The sequence below is a fragment of the Oncorhynchus clarkii genome, chromosome 2 (assembly GCF_045791955.1).
Source record: "Oncorhynchus clarkii lewisi isolate Uvic-CL-2024 chromosome 2, UVic_Ocla_1.0, whole genome shotgun sequence".
Taxonomy (NCBI): Eukaryota; Metazoa; Chordata; class Actinopteri; order Salmoniformes; family Salmonidae; genus Oncorhynchus; species Oncorhynchus clarkii.
Window position 1 is genome coordinate 60,831,851 of NC_092148.1, and position 14,071 is coordinate 60,845,921.

A 14,071-nucleotide genomic window follows, 5' to 3' on the forward strand; every position below is an offset into this window, starting at 1 on the left:
GCAGGCCTCAGACACACATAAAGAGAGAGGGGGGAGGGAACGGCTGCTTCAGCACTTTGGGTTACAATTTGGAACATTTATCGGCTTTTGGGATCAGAACTATTAGGTAGCGTAATTAGTAATGACCGGAACATAACTAGGAGTCAGAAATGAAAAAATAAAAACCTGATAGTTGCTGATCGATGATGTTGATGATTGATGATTGATGTAAATCTGCTAGTGAGAAAGCTTGATTTAAAAAAAAACTGATTGTGATTTATTATCAATGCTCTTAAATTCTTGAATAACAACTTCATAATATAATATTCATCATCTTCTAACTCATGATATACAGTATGGCTGGCTGGCTAGTGGCTTGTGTGGATATTTAGTGTATGGTGGTTAGCTAGAGTCTAGACAACCTGTGTTGCTGCTGCCCTGACTCATGTGCAACTCCTGACTGAAGTAAGGACGGAGTTGGGTCAGAGGGCCGTTGATGCAGCCGCTCCTCTCTGTCTTTCTGCCTCTCTCTGCTGCGCGTATCAGCCAATTAGACCGAACATTTTGTATTATCAACTGTAAATCAAATAATATGCTGCTGTGGCAGTACTGTTGATATGTAAACTATGTAACTCGTAGCTACACACACTCGAGCAGTGACCACATTTTAATCCCTGCATGTCTGGACACCGGTACAGTGACCACATCTTAATCCCTGCATGTCTGGACACCGGTACAGTGACCACATCTTAATCCCTGCATGTCTGGACACCGGTACAGTGACCACATCTTAATCCCTGCATGTCTGGACACCGGTACAGTGACCACATCTTAATCCCTGCATGTTTGGACACCGGTACAGTGACCACATCTTAATCCCTGCATGTTTGGACACCGGTACAGTGACCACATCTTAATCCCTGCATGTTTGGACACCGGTACAGTGACCACATCTTAATCCCTGCATGTTTGGACACCGGTACAGTGACCACATCTTAATCCCTGCATGTCTGGACACCGGTACAGTGACCACATCTTAATCCCTGCATGTTTGGACACCGGTACAGTGACCACATCTTAATCCCTGCATGTTTGGACACCGGTACAGTGACCACATCTTAATCCCTGCATGTCTGGACACCGGTACAGTGACCACATCTTAATCCCTGCATGTCTGGACACCGGTACAGTGACCACATCTTAATCCCTGCATGTCTGGACACCGGTACAGTGACCACATCTTAATCCCTGCATGTTTGGACACCGGTACAGTGACCACATCTTAATCCCTGCATGTTTGGACACCGGTACAGTGACCACATCTTAATCCCTGCATGTTTGGACACCGGTACAGTGACCACATCTTAATCCCTGCATGTCTGGACACCGGTACAGTGACCACATCTTAATCCCTGCATGTTTGGACACCGGTACAGTGACCACATCTTAATCCCTGCATGTTTGGACACCGGTACAGTGACCACATCTTAATCCCTGCATGTCTGGACACCGGTACAGTGACCACATCTTAATCCCTGCATGTCTGGACACCGGTACAGTGACCACATCTTAATCCCTGCATGTCTGGACACCGGTACAGTGACCACATCTTAATCCCTGCATGTTTGGACACCGGTACAGTGACCACATCTTAATCCCTGCATGTTTGGACACCGGTACAGTGACCACATCTTAATCCCTGCATGTTTGGACACCGGTACAGTGACAACATCTTAATCCCTGCATGTTTGGACACCGGTACAGTGACCACATCTTAATCCCTGCATGTCTGGACACCGGTACAGTGACCACATCTTAATCCCTGCATGTCTGGACACCGGTACAGTGACCACATCTTAATCCCTGCATGTTTGGACACCGGTACAGTGACCACATCTTAATCCCTGCATGTCTGGACACCGGTACAGTGACCACATCTTAATCCCTGCATGTTTGGACACCGGTACAGTGACCACATCTTAATCCCTGCATGTTTGGACACCGGTACAGTGACCACATCTTAATCCCTGCATGTTTGGACACCGGTACAGTGACCACATCTTAATCCCTGCATGTCTGGACACCGGTACAGTGACCACATCTTAATCCCTGCATGTCTGGACACCGGTACAGTGACCACATCTTAATCCCTGCATGTCTGGACACCGGTACAGTGACCACATCTTAATCCCTGCATGTCTGGACACCGGTACAGTGACCACATCTTAATCCCTGCATGTTTGGACACCGGTACAGTGACCAAATCTTAATCCCTGCATGTTTGGACACCGGTACAGTGACCACATCTTAATCCCTGCATGTTTGGACACCGGTACAGTGACCACATCTTAATCCCTGCATGTCTGGACACCGGTACAGTGACCACATCTTAATCCCTGCATGTTTGGACACCGGTACAGTGACCACATCTTAATCCCTGCATGTCTGGACACCGGTACAGTGACCACATCTTAATCCCTGCATGTTTGGACACCGGTACAGTGACCACATCTTAATCCCTGCATGTTTGGACACCGGTACAGTGACCACATCTTAATCCCTGCATGTCTGGACACCGGTACAGTGACCACATCTTAATCCCTGCATGTTTGGACACCGGTACAGTGACCACATCTTAATCCCTGCATGTCTGGACACCGGTACAGTGACCACATCTTAATCCCTGCATGTTTGGACACCGGTACAGTGACCACATCTTAATCCCTGCATGTTTGGACACCGGTACAGTGACCACATCTTAATCCCTGCATGTCTGGACACCGGTACAGTGACCACATCTTAATCCCTGCATGTCTGGACACCGGTACAGTGACCACATCTTAATCCCTGCATGTTTGGACACCGGTACAGTGACCACATCTTAATCCCTGCATGTCTGGACACCGGTACAGTGGCACATCTTAATCCCTGCATGTTTGGACACCGGTACCCGGTCCATGTACAGGGATGCTGGAGTGATGGAGGTAGATATGTAGATATAGGGGTAAGGTGACAGGGATACTAACAGTATAAAATCAAATCAAATTGTATTCGTCACATGCGCCAAATACATACAGCATGAAATGCAACATGAAAGCTAACTTAATGATGGTGTTGGAGTCGTGCTTGGCCACAGAGTCGTGGGTGAACAGGAAGTACAGGAGGGGACTGAGCACACACCTCTGAGGGGCCCCAGTTTTGAGAATCAGCGTGGCAGATGTGTTGTTACCTACCCTTACCACCTGGGGGCGGCCCATCAGGAAGTCCAGGATCCAGTTGCAGAGGGAGGTGTTAAGTCCCGGGGTCCTTAGCTTAGTGATGAGCTTTGTGGGCACTATGTTGTTGAACGCTGCGCTGTAGTCAAAGAACAGCAATCTCACATAGGTGTTCCTTTTGTCCAGGTGGGAAAGGGCAGTGTGGAGTGCAATAGAGATGGCATCATTTGTGGATCTGTTGGGGCGGTATGCGAATTGGAGTGGGTCTAGGGTTTCTGAGGTGATGGTGTTCACGTGAGCCATGACCAGCCTTTTAAAGCACTTCATGGCTACCGACGTGAGTGCAGCTTGCATATTTGCGTGTGAGCAGGTGTGTGGAGTCAGTACAAATGTATGTACATATTATGTGTGAGAGAACAAATGATGATGGAGTGAGTGCGTGTTGGAGTGACAATGTGTGTGAGTGTGTAGGGCCCTGTGAGTGTGCAAAGAGGCAAACTATTGAAATGAAAGGTCAATAAAGATACAAGGTTAACTCAGATCTGTGTCGACTATGTTGTTAGCTATTTATCAGTCGTATTGCTTGGGATGGGGGGCGAACTTGACAGTGTCACGGCAACTTGCGAGAGGTGGGTTCAGAGGAACAACAACAAAAACTGTGTGCAATAAATATGTGCCTGATGAGAGCCATAACTGATTCTACGTGCAACTGACATATTGGACTTTCCACTTTAAAAGTTCTATTCCGTTATCAGCTGAAAATGGTTAACACCCCTCACATCCCAGTGGGACAAAAGCATGTAAGCTTCGTACACACACACAGTTTGCACAACTTGTTCAAACTCAACTTGTTTTGTCTCTTGGTCTTCTTCCAGAGCCACAGACGTGGTGTAGAACACACACTGTGTGTGTAATTAAGTAAGGAAGGGTATGAGTTACCCTGATGAGGCCATGGGCGGCCATGTGGGACCCCGGCAGAGAGAGAGAGCAAGACTGTACCACTGAACAGAGCAAAGCTGTGTGCCAACTGTCGAGGGCCTGAGGACCACAGAGGGGAGGGAGGCAGATCGATGGCGAACAAACAGCTGTTGGATACAGTGATTCCATTACTACCCTATAGTGGATCAAAACATTCCTTTTGGCAAATGTAAACAATATTGCCCCTCTGGTGGCTGAGCTTATGGTGACAGCAGGAGAGCAGCACCACCACACCGAGAAAACCTCAACTAGCTGGAAGGGGAGGAGAAATCACTGCTACTGTGTTCCTGAACTATGTGGAGGAAATCGTCAGACCCCAAGCTGCAGCACACTGTCAGATAAGTCATCAGGAACATATGCAGTAATGTTCTGTAGCAGCAATAGTACAGAGAGCGGGAACAGTGTGGTGCCTTAACTCATACAAAGAGACAACAGCAAACCTATATTATTCCTGATGGATTATTGAATCTCTCTCTCTTTCACTATCTGTCTCTTCTCTCATTCCTAATCTCTCTCTCTTTCACTATCTGTCTCTTCTCTCATTCCTAATCTCTCTCTCTTTCACTATCTGTCTCTTCTCTCATTCCTAATCTCTCTCTCTTTCACTATCTGTCTCTTCTCTCATTCCTAATCTCTCTCTCTTTCACTATCTGTCTCTTCTCTCATTCCTAATCTCTCTCTCTTTCTCTATCTGTCTCTTCTCTCATTCCTAATCTCTCTCTCTTTCACTATCTGTCTCTTCTCTCATTCCTAATCTCTCTCTCTTTCACTATCTGTCTCTTCTCTCATTCCTAATCTCTCTCTCTTTCACTATCTGTCTCTTCTCTCATTCCTAATCTCTCTCTCTTTCACTATCTGTCTCTTCTCTCATTCCTAATCTCTCTCTCTTTCTCTATCTGTCTCTTCTCTCATTCCTAATCTCTCTCTCTTTCTCTATCTGTCTCTTCTCTCATTCCTAATCTCTCTCTCTTTCACTATCTGTCTCTTCTCTCATTCCTAATCTCTCTCTCTTTCACTATCTGTCTCTTCTCTCATTCCTAATCTCTCTCTCTTTCTCTCTCGCTCTCTTTTTCCGTCTCTCTCTCTCTCTCTTCCTCGCTCTCTTTCCCTCTCTCTTTTACTCCATACACACATATATATATATATATACATGTATTGAGAGTATGGAGTATATATATATATATATACATATCGCTCTCTTACTGTCTTTCTCTCCATCTCCATCTCACTCGGTTCTCTCCTGTGGCTCCTCCTTCTTGTCTCTCACCGCCTTGCTGTCAGTATCTATGAGGCTGTGTAGACTGCAGTAAACTGGGGGATGAGGTTGTGCTGCCATTGTGTCATTCTACAGCGGCGTCTGGGAGCATCGAGGAATAAGGTCTTATCTGAGAGCAGTAATTTGATCTGGCATCGGGAGAAAATGGGTAAAAGTCTCTTTCCCCTGCTCCCCATTCTCTCAGCTTTCATGTGCCAGTCAACCCAGCTGGGAGACTCTGTAAAAACCTTTTTTTGTCAGCCTTTTGGTAGTGAGAAGGAACAACTATTATGAGTTAACCTTCCTTTCAGATAACAGGGAATTGGTTAGCCTTGTTGCCAGTAAGCTATTTCACAGTGTGCTGACCATACAGTACATGCACAACAAGCAGACACACACTCACACTATCCTGTCCAACAACATCAATGCGCTGCCAAAGATTGTTTAGGTCAACAGAGGCCAGACTATCTATAAAAGAACAGAGCATTGACTGGTCAGATACACATACACACACTGACACACACACAGTCAAATATACACCTACATGCATAGCCAAACGTCCTCAAACACACCTTTTAAACTGTGTTCTATCTCAGAGTCTGGCTGTGTATCTGGCTACAGACGGATGTCCAGTCCTTTAAACTCTCCTCCAGCTCTCTCATACCTTCACACACCTCAACCAACGATAACAGCTCACTTATATCCTTATACCCAGGAGCTTCTGCTTGTTTTCATCTTCCCTAAATCCTCTATCTTCTTCAACTTCTTCTGTGTCTTGTTTCTAAGGAAATAGCTGTATCTCCAACTGTACAACTGTAAGTAATCATGAAATCCCTCTCAAGTCCTATACAGGAGTGAGTGACCTGCTCATGTGCTCTGTGCTGCACTGGGGATCAGACAGACTAAAAAAACACTCCAATGCATTTGGGAGCTCAGAGTCTCCAGGAGCAGAGGAAGAGGCTACTGTCATCTGTCATCTACCCTGTCCCAGACTCCATCTGAGGGGGATTTACCAAGCCTGACATGGGTATGGGCATGGGGACAGGCTGCAATCCAGCCCAATGATAATAGAGCCTTTAAAGGAGAACTACACTGCTCCAAAAAATAAAGGGAACACTAAAATAACACATCCTAGATCTGAATGAATGAAATATTCTTATTAAATACTTTTTTCTTTACATAGTTGAATGTGCTGACAACAAAAGCACACAAAAATGATCAATGGAAATCGAATGTATCAACCCATGGAGGGTCTGGATTTGGAGTCACACTCAAAATTAAAGTGGAAAACCACACTACAGGCTGATCCAACTTTGATGTAATGTCCTTAAAACAAGTCAAAATGAGGCTCGGTAGTGTGTGTGGCCTCCACGTGCCTGTATGACCTCACTACAACGCCTGGGCATGCTCCTGATGAGGCGGCGGATGGTCGCCGCATCATGGTCGCCTGTGGGATCTCCTCCCAGACCTGGACAAAAGCATCCGCCAACTCCTGGACAGTCTGTGGTGCAACGTGGCGATGGTGGATGGAGCGAGACATGATGTCCCAGATGTACTCAATTGGATTCAGGTCTGGGGAACAGGCGGGCCAGTCCATAGCATCAATGCCTTCCTCTTGCAGGAACTGCTGACACACTCCAGCCACATGAGGTCTAGCATTGTCTTGCATTAGGAGGAACCCAGGGCCAACCGCACCAGCATATGGTCTCACAAGGGGTCTGAGGATCTCATCTCGGTACCAAATGGCAGTCAGGCTACCTCTGGCGAGCACATGGGGGGCTGTGCGGCCTCCCAAAGAAATGCCACCCCACACCATGACTGACCCACCGCCAAACCGGTCATGCTGAAGGATGTTGCAGGCAGCAGAACGTTCTCCACGGCGTCTCCAAACTGTCACGTCTGTCACATGTGCTCAGTGTGAACCTGCTTTCATCTGTGAAGAGCATAGGGAGCCAGTGTCAAATTTGCCAATCATGGTGTTCTCTGGCAAATGAAAAACGTCCTGCACGGTGTTGGGCTGTAAGCACAACCCCCACCTGTGGACGTTGGGCCCTCATACCACCCTCATGGAGTCTGTTTCTGACCATTTGAGCAGACACATGCACATTTGTGGCCTGCTGGAGGTCATTTTGCAGGGCTCTGGCAGTGCTCCTCCTGCTCCTCCTTGCACAAAGGCGGAGGTAGCGGTCCTGCTGCTGGGTTGTTGCCCTCCTACGGCCTCCTCCACATCTCCTGATGTACTGGCCTGTCTCCTGGTAGCGCCTCTATGCTCTGGATACTACGCTGACAGACACAGCAAACCTTCTTGCCACAGCTCGCATTGATGTGCCATCCTGGATGAGCTGCACTACCTGAGCCACTTGTGTGGGTTGTAGACTCTGTCTCATGCTACCACTAGTGTGAAAGCACCGCCAGCATTCAAAAGTGACCAAAACATCAGCCAGGAAGCATAGGAACTGAGAAGTGGTCTGTGGTCCCCACCTGCAGAACCACTCCTTTATTGGGGGTGTCTTGCTAGTTGCCTATAATTTCCACCTGTTGTCTATTCCAGTTGCACAATAGCATGTGAAATGTATTGTCAATCAGTGTTGCTTCCTAAGTGGACAGTTTGATTTCACAGAAGTGTGATTGACTTAGAGTTACATTGTGTTGTTTAAGTGTTCCCTTTATTTTTTTGAGCAGTGTATAAAGACCATGATTAAATTAGAGATTTCTTGCATCGAATGAGAGGGAGAGAGATGGAGAGAGTGGAGAGGGAGGAGAGAGAGGATAGGAAGGAGAGTGTGTGAGAGATTGCTAGATATCAATTCCACGCTTGCTTAGACAGAAAGACGAATGTTCTGACACAGGAAGTATCACATGGACGAACTGTGTCGGTGTTTTAAACTTTTGTTTTCATTTGTTGTTGTTTACATGAGCCTGCGTTTATTTGTATGAGTGCATTCGGTTGTGAATTAATAACATTCTAAATCTGTTCTTCATTTCTGTGTATGGTGGTAGCAACTGAACAGCAAGCAGTAAGTCAATGATTTGGGTAAGCAGCAGAAAACTGCAAATACAATTACTATAATAGTGCAGAGGTTAAAAACTACGAATCATGGGAAGTTGCTGATCCCGTCTCATCGTTGTCTGTTGTCTGTGTTGTTCTTCTATACAGTATCTCCCTCCTCTCAACTCTGAATATTGTCTGAGTGTTTCATAACAGCGGAAAGCTTGTGGTTCCTTCCTCACATTTCAGACCATTAACAATACAATGCGTCAGTCTAGAACAATCAACGGTCCTGTTTACAGCAGAGATGAATAAATAACAACATCCTGTTAGAGACTCCCTCCTGAGAGAGAGAGAGAGAGGAGGAAACAGAATGCTGTTGTAGGATCTGGTAAACAGCCTGTATAGAGGATGAATGATTGGAGAGAGAGAGAGAGAGAGAGAGAGAGAGAGAGAGAGAGAGAGAGTCTGTGATTGCTGCTGTGAGATGGGCTGAATTAGCAGCCATTTAATTATCCCTGATGTGATGCTACTGGATTATCCGGAAATGCAGTTATTCTGCCCTGATACAACGAAATTAGGTGATGAGTGCTTCAACACTGAAGCCACTGTGTGTCTGTCCGTTTATGTTTCTCTCTCTGTGTGTGTGTGTGTGTGTGCGCGCGTTACGGAAAAGTCAGGTGAAAGCCCCAAACGTTGCATCTGTGTGACTGATAGAGCAGTTAGCGTGGAGCTCCAGTAGCACAATGTGTTATGAGTGGGCCAGGCAGGCTCTAAAACATAGCAGCCCAGAGCAGGGGAGGCAATGGATTATCATAATGCTGCCGCTCCTGGGAATCAATCCATGACTCATTTCCACATTTCTGAATGAATTTGGGCAGTGCATTGGTAGCAGACCAAGAGGGAGAGAGAGTAATTGCATGCTATCCTTTTAGCAATGTTTTCTCTGGATCTAATGTGACTAACAGTGCAACATCCAGCAGCAAGCATGTAATGACAACAGACCATATGGAAGTAAGCAACTAAATACAAACAGCACCTTCCAATGAAAGAGTCAACACCTACACAAACTGTTAAACCACTGATTTGTCATAACTTAAACCATCGAACACAGACAACTCCACAACTCCTCAGACACTCACGCAGGTGGACACAGTCACACTCCTTAATCGAAATCTACATTTAACTCAAGTGAAATGGCAGTGGTTTAAAGACTTACCTCGTTAAATAAAGGTTAAATAAAATCAATAAAAAAAAAAAATTATGTGTGCATACTTGCCAGTGGGGACTGAGATTGGAGGCTGTGTGTGCATGTGTGTGCGTGTGTGTGTGTGTGTGTGTGTGTGTGTGTGTGTGTGTGTGTGTGTGTGTGTGTGTGTGTGTATTCAGACCATTTGCTATGAGTCTCGAAATTGAGATGTTTCTACAACTTGATTGGAGTCCAACTCTGGTAAATTAAATTGATTGGACATGATTTGGAAAGGCACACACCTGTCTATATAAGGTTCCACAGTTGACAGTGCACGTCAGAGCAAAAGCCAATCCATGAGGTCGAAGGAATTGTCCGTAGAGCTCCGAGACAGGATTGTGTCGAGGCACAGATGTGGGGAAGGGTACCTAAAAATGTTTGCAGCATTGAAGGTCCCCAAGAACACAGTGGCCTCCATCATTCTTAAATCAACAAATACACGTGTGCCAAGCTTGTAGAGTCATACCCAAGAAGACTCAAGGCTGTAATCGCTGCCAAAGATGCTTCAACAAACTATTGAGAAAAAGGTCTGAATACTTATGTAAATGTGATATTTCAGTTTTTTATTTTTAATAAATGGTGCTTTGTCATTAGGGGGCATTGTGTGTAGACGTACGAGCGGGATTTTTTTTTTTTAAGTAAAGGGGTCTGTAAATGCACTGTATGTGCTTGCGTGTTGTGTGTAGCTGGGGAGAGCTCAGGAAAGAGATGTAAATGTCAAGTGCTTGGCTGTGTCTCTGGTTTAATCCCACCTGGGCCTGCTGTCTCCCTCTGCCCCTCTCTCAGAAGCCTGCTCCTTCCTTCTACTTCACCACCAATCAAACACCCCAGACACTTATGTTTAGCCACACACTCCATTGACAGTCATTAAAAAAGCAAAGTCTCATCTACGAACATGCACTCAACTAACCAGACTTGTGTCTATCACTGCAAGTGGGATACAATCAATTGTGTGTGACTTGAAGAAAGAATCACTCTCTTTTGCAAGGAAATGCTTTAGTCAGGAAGACACCCCAGAGGCATTTGAATAAACTAGATTCCCGCAGTCTTCTTATGACTCTTTTATCACAAACCTTCAACTTGTGACTGATAGCATCAAGTCACCCATGAGAGAATTTGAGTCCATTTTCTCTCAGACAGATTCTGCCAGATATATTCACAGCCTAGATCTGGAATCTAAGTCTGTAGTTGAAACCCAAACACCTCTACTTTCTCTCTAATGTTACGTTTTACACATATTTTGTTGTACATGAATGAATAAAAGCATCAGGAGATGGAATCAAAATGTCTGTCTTTCTTTCGGCTGTGTGAGGTATGTACTCACCGTGTAGGAGCTGATGGCCTCTCTGTCCAGCTCTTGGCTGACGGACACCTCTCCGGTCACCCTGTTGATGGTGAACACACCCTTGGGGTCCTGGTCAGCACCGGACCCAGTCATATGGAAGATGTGGTCATTCTCCATGCCCGGCGACATCACCTGGAGTCACACAAAACAACAAGCCGTCATTAGCAAATTGTCAGTATTAAATCGTAACTGGCTGTATTTCTTCCACTGAAAATATGGATCATGTATTCCTTATGTATTCAAATGATGCAAAATCTTCCAAGCAAATGTCCTAGTAACACCAAAACACGACTGCTTTCAGTTAAGTGTGTGTATCAGCAGAACAATTCAGATGAGAACATGGTTTGGCCATATGTGTAATCAGATGTGTAATTGATGTGTAACCGGATGTGTAATCAGATGTGTGACCGGATGTGTGACCGGATGTGTAATCAGATGTGTAATCGGATGTGTGACCGGATGTGTAACCAGATGTGTAATTGATGTGTAACCGGATGTGTAACCGGATGTGTGACCGGATGTGTAACCAGATGTGTAGCCATGTGTGTGACCGGATGTGTAACCAGATGTGTAATCAGATGTGTAACCAGATGTGTAACCAGATGTGTAATCAGATGTGTAATCTGATGTGTAATCCGATGTGTACTCACAATAAGCTAGCAAAGGCAGCAACATCCACAGGTCCCAGCAGAAGGAGGAAGGTTAAAGGCAAAAGAGATCAGAGGATGTTAGATTCACACTGCACTGCACACTCACATGCCCATGCAAGGCTGTACATGTCAAACCCAGACTGGTTTGACATGTAAAACCAGTGCTTACAGACCGTTCACAGATCTGTTTGTGCTGTATAACCAACTCATATCAAACACCATAGGTGTTGGCAAGACGCTACAAACAGATCTGGAACCAGGCCACAATGTCTATGATACTGTATGCAGGGGTGAAAGTAGAATTCATTCAACCTCTCACAACATATTTCCATCCTCCAAACAGTGGTGAATGGAAGAGACATCTGTTACACTAAACAAAACACCAAAAAGTGTAAAGGCATTTGGTGATTGTATTTAGGCTAGAATTTTTGCGTCCACTGCCTTGGTTAAATGTCTGTTTTCATCTAACCACATCTAATTTTGGAGCATTGGCTACAACACACATTTTTCATGCCTCTGACTCTGCGGTAATATTAAAAAGTGGTGTAACAGCCAACAGTTTTCTTAACATTTTGTTATAATTATTGTGATAGGCTCATGTTTTACTGGTACCGCGTACCCCCACTATTTACAGTCTTTTGCCGGGACGCCATACTGGACCTCCCTACTTTCACCCCAGACTATATGAGGATATACACTATATTTAAAAAAAATGTATGTCCTTCAAACCTAACCTTTTACTGCAATGGGCTTAGTCAGGGTCACACAAAGTGTTTCTTGGTAGTCTTTAACAAATCAACTTTGAAACAAAAGTATCCACCTCACACACATGGTTATGGGCTTAAAAAAAGCAGACACCTGTACCACGTCAGATACAGAGTTTAAATGTATTACGTTTTGAGTTTGCATCCCGATATTACACTTTATATAGATCACAGAAGACTGAATTATAACAAAACTGTTTCAAATAGAAACACCAGATTTTCTGTGTGTTTAAAAAAAAAATTGATTAATTATGAAATGATAAAAAATATGAGTACCATTCCATCCATGAAGCCACTAGAAAGTAAATGTGTCATTTGACTGCAGTAAAGGGCTACAGAAAGGTTATGGGTAGGTCATTCGTTAGTTTCAAACACAGATCCAATTGATGTTATGCCGTTTGACATTTTTCCCAGAAGATACTTGATGTCTTTTAGCCAACGGACGATGCCTGTAGAATGTAGAACATATGTTGTCCTAACCCATGAGCAGCAAAGCACATATGTTCTGTGTATTTACAGTAAATCATGGGGCTGTTTAAGGACATTTTGGAAGGAATTCTCACAGAGAGTTCACTTGGGGAATCAGTATATTCACACACAGCTACAGAATAGCCCATTTGAATACAACCATTCCGTACCAGCTACATTATACTCTCACAATGGACTATGCACCCTAAAAAAGGACCTGCATTTATTTAACAACAAACAAACACAGCACATACAGTACCAGTTAAACATTTGGACACACCTACTCATTCAAGAGTTTTTCTTTATTTTTAATATTTTCTACAATGAAGAATAATAGTGAAGACATCAAAACTATAAAATAACATATGGAATCATGTAGTAACCAAAAAATAGGTTAATAAACAAATCAAAATAGATTTAAGATTTTAGATTCTTCAAAGTAGCCACCGTTTGCCTTGATGACAGCTTTGCAAACTCTTGGCAATCTCTCAAACAGCTTCATGAGGAATGATTTTCCAACAGTCTTGAAGGAGTTCCCACATATGCTGAGCACTTGTTGGCTGCTTTTCCTTCACTCTGTGGTCAGACTCATAATCCCAAACCATCTCAATTGGGTTGAGGTGAGGTGATTGTGGAGGCCAGGTCATCTGATGCAGCACTCCATCACTCTCCTTCTTGGTCAAATAGCCCTTACACAGCCTGGGGTTGTGTTGGTAATTGTTCTGATGATAGTCAAATGATAGTCCCACTAAACTCAAACCAGATGGGGTGGTGTATCGCTGTAGAATGCTGTGGTAGCCATCCTGGTTAAGTGGGCCTTGAATTCTAAATAAATCACTGACAGTGTCACCAGCAAAGCACCCCCACACCATCACACCTCCTCCTCCATGCTTCATGGTGGGAACCACACATGCAGAGATCATCCGTTCACCTACACTGCATCTCACAAAGGCACGGTGGTTGGAACCAAAAATCTCTAATTTGGACTCTTCAGACCAAAGGACAGATTTCCACCGGTCTACTGTCCATTGTTTGTGTTTCTTGGCACAAGCAAGTCTCTTCTTCTTGTTGGCATCCTTTAGTAGTGGTTTCTTTGCAGTCATTTGGCCATGAAGGCCTGATTCACACAGTCTCCTCTGAACTGTTGATGCTGAGATGTGTCTGTTACTTGAACTCTGT

The 14,071-nt window shown here is 44.7% G+C and overlaps 1 protein-coding gene across 1 annotated transcript in view; it reads right to left on the reverse strand.

Annotated features, from left to right (window-relative positions):
* LOC139371084 (cadherin 13, H-cadherin (heart)) overlaps positions 1–14,071 on the reverse strand; it is a 531,337-nt gene that overhangs the window by 287,992 nt on the left and 229,274 nt on the right. Inside the window, exon 5 of the mRNA XM_071111141.1 lies at positions 10,990–11,142. Within this exon, the coding sequence (XP_070967242.1) occupies positions 10,990–11,142 (153 nt within the window). The remainder of the gene's footprint in view (positions 1–10,989; positions 11,143–14,071) is intronic.